Source organism: Frankliniella occidentalis, unplaced genomic scaffold, assembly GCF_000697945.3.
Source record: "Frankliniella occidentalis isolate FOCC.00 unplaced genomic scaffold, Focc_3.1 Scaffold3403, whole genome shotgun sequence".
Lineage (NCBI taxonomy): Eukaryota > Metazoa > Arthropoda > Insecta > Thysanoptera > Thripidae > Frankliniella > Frankliniella occidentalis.
The window spans coordinates 4,657-7,713 of NW_026270462.1; the positions used below are offsets into that span (position 1 = coordinate 4,657).

The 3,057-nt window shown below is 65.9% G+C and overlaps 1 protein-coding gene across 1 annotated transcript; it reads left to right on the forward strand.

Moving 5' to 3' along the window:
• The first annotated feature begins 121 nt into the window (after nucleotides 1-121).
• Nucleotides 122-3,051, forward strand: LOC113206818 (Krueppel-like factor 10). The gene is made up of 4 exons (XM_052276565.1): nucleotides 122-1,182; nucleotides 1,368-1,964; nucleotides 2,059-2,266; nucleotides 2,536-3,051. Exons 1-4 carry the CDS (start codon nucleotides 1,024-1,026, stop codon nucleotides 2,859-2,861), a joined length of 1,290 nt encoding a protein of 429 aa, XP_052132525.1. The 5' UTR covers nucleotides 122-1,023; the 3' UTR covers nucleotides 2,862-3,051.
• The last annotated feature ends 6 nt before the right edge of the window (nucleotides 3,052-3,057 follow it).

The following is a 3,057-nucleotide window of genomic DNA, read 5'->3' on the forward strand; positions in this document are numbered from 1 at the left end:
AGACACCTGCCTTGTCTTGTCTCTGCCGCTGGGAACAGTCCCGTATCAATAGCTCTCTACTTGCGCTCGGATTGACGTCTGCCAAGTTTGTGATCCTACTGCACAGCCCCCCCCCCCTTTCCCCCCATTCCTCCTCCGAAAGGGGCCCGAGCCCGCGCGGGTCGACGACACGCCGATGTATTTCTTTCCGCGGAGGGGAGCGTCGTCGAGGCGGCATTAATAATGTGGTACAGCCCTCCCTTCCGCGAGCGTGCTGTGTGCTGTCCGTCCGCGGGCCTCGTGTCCTGCGCGCCCGCCGCCCATGGCGAGCCCGTGGCGCCACTCAATGTCAGGACCCATGGCATCTTCCTCCGCGGTAGTCGGGAAGCGCGGCTCGAGGTCGATGTCGCGTGCAGTTTTCGTCTTGTTTTCGTTGGACGCGACGCGCGGCGCGGAGCCGCGGGTGAAAATATTTCCGATAGCTGATCCCAAGAGTCCCCTGCTGCTCGCTGACGAGGAAGGGGGCTCAGGGCGGCTCTTGGCAACAAACTCGAGTGTCTCGTTCAGCCGGCAGATATCCTTTGTGTGCGGGCCGGGCCAGGGCGCGCCCGGCTCGGCGCCGGCCTTGGGCTCCTTGCTCGCCTGCTGCACCTATACCTCTCGACGTGGCGCCGCGGCTTAGCGGGGGCGTCCCGCGCGAGTCCCGGTGTATGCACTTGTACTGTCTCCGGGATGCCCCCTACCCCGCCCCCCTCCGACCCGCTAGTTTGTCGACCCACGCGTAGCCGCGGCGTGTGGTGCACTCGCTGAGCACGTGAACGCCGACGCTGCCGTTGACGTCACTCGAGGAGGACTGGGGCGCGGCGGGGGCGGAGCGCCACACTCTGGTGGGGAGGGGATGACGCGCAGGTCAGTCACTCTGCCCAGGCGTGCTCGCTCGCGGTCTCCTTCCTCCCCCACCTCCCCTACTCCTCCTGCCCCCCTGCTCGGCCCGCGCTGACCTCCGCGTTTCCCTCTCTGGTGTTGCAGCGCTACTACGGCGCCATGGACCTCAAGGCGGCCGACACCCTGCTGTCCTTCGCGGTGCCCGCGCTGGACCAGCTGCCGTGCCGGAAGCGTTGCCTGTCGCCCGACCTGGCGCCCGCCACCCCGCCCACCACGGACTCAGAGGGCGAGGACCGCGACGACTGCCCGGCCAAGATGGTGAGTATCCTCTCGAGTAGCGGGGGAGGGTTGTCTTGTCCTTATCTCGGAGCACCGCGACAAGGTGGTTGACGTCAGGATGACACGGCCCTCCGCCTCAGCGGCCGCTAAACTAGAACGATCCAGATTTCGCGAATTTCCGCATCGCTCGACTCGACTTAACGCCTGCTCTCTTCCACTTGCAGCTGAAGGTGGTCGTCGAGCACCGCGGCGTCTCCGTCATCATGAAGGCCAACAAGGACGGCACGTGCTCCCCGGAGCCCTTCGGCGTGGTCCGCTCGGCGCGCACCCGCCTCGCGTCGCTGTCCTCGTCCTACTCGGGCGACTCGGACGCCTCCTGCGACGCCTCGTCCGACGACGCGACCAGCGACACCGCCTCCTCGTGCTGCGAGGACACGTCCTCCTCGTCCTCCGCCGCCGCCTCGCCTCTGGCCGCCGCCTACCGGCCGCGACGCCCGGCCGCCCCCGCCGAACCGTGGGAACGACAGAACATCCTCAAAAGCCTCAAGTACAAGATGAGCACCCGCAAGGAGGAGATATTCGTAAACAGCAAGGACACCAATCGGGAGGGCAAACTAGCCACCGAAAAACCCACGGCCGCGCTGCCAGTTACCCTCCCCGTCCCCGTCATGCTCCCCCAGGCCGTCCTGCCCCCGGCCGCCGCCCCCCAGCTCCGCCCAAAAATGAATCTCCCCCCTGTCTCACCGCTCAGCAGTATTACGACGACCACCCCAGCCGCCCCCCGCGGCGCCGTGGCCATCGCCCCCAAGCCGCCCGCCCAGGTGAGTGACACACTTTGGTGTAGTACTTACGCGCCTCCACGCGCATGCTCGCCCCCGGCCATGCCTCACCGTCTTGCTCCCCTTGTCCTCGCAGACCGCCGTGATCCTGACGGGCGGCCTCATCCCCGTGCCGCTCATGGTCATCTCCAGCAGGCAGACCGCCAAGGCCTCCAGGTCGGCGTCCAGCCCGTGCAGGGAGGAGGCCGGCGGGCGCCGCCGCGTGTACGAGTGCCACTTCCCGCGCTGCGGCAAGAACTACTTCAAGTCCAGCCACCTCAAGGCGCACATGCGGACGCACACCGGTGAGTAAGCCTGACACCTTTAAGCTGCGCCCCTTCTGGTTATGCTGTACCGGTGCGGGCGGGCTTCCCTGCCGACCCTCACCACGGCGCCTATGGCCCCGTGCGGGTATGCAACCCGTCTGCACGCCTGTATGCGGTACAGTATAACCAGACCAGAAGGCAATGCGGCTTCGAACGCCCACCAGCACCTTATGGATTGTATTCCACCCCCGACCGACACCTGTCACCTGTCCGAACTCACGCGCCGTCTTTGTCGTTCCTCGTTGCAGGCGAGAAGCCGTTCGAGTGCCAGTGGGACCGCTGCGGGCGGCGGTTCAGCCGGTCGGACGAGCTGTCCCGCCACAAGCGGACGCACACGGGCGAGAAGAAGTTCGGCTGCGGCGTCTGCCAGCGCCGCTTCATGCGCTCCGACCACCTCGCCAAGCACGTGAAGAGGCACCAGCGCGACCCCGGCGCCGGGCACGCCCGCGCCGCCCCCGCGCCGCTGGCCCCGGCCCCCGCTCCGCTGCAGCTGCCCGCGGCCGCGCTCCAGCCCTTCCAGCTCGCCCACGGCGTCATCCCCATCTCCGTCCAGGCGGCGCCGAGCCGCCGCTAAGCCCAGACCTCCCCTGCCGGGATGGTCGCAAGCTAGAGACGTAACCGGTGCTTTTAAATACTTAGTCAGCTGGTCTGATTTTTCTTTGTCTAAGAAATCATATAAAGTATCTTTGCCGAGGCTAACTTTTTGTTTCGCGTGAAAGCGCAAAAAATTGTTAGAAGCTGCCTGTAGTCATGTATATATATTTTGTTAC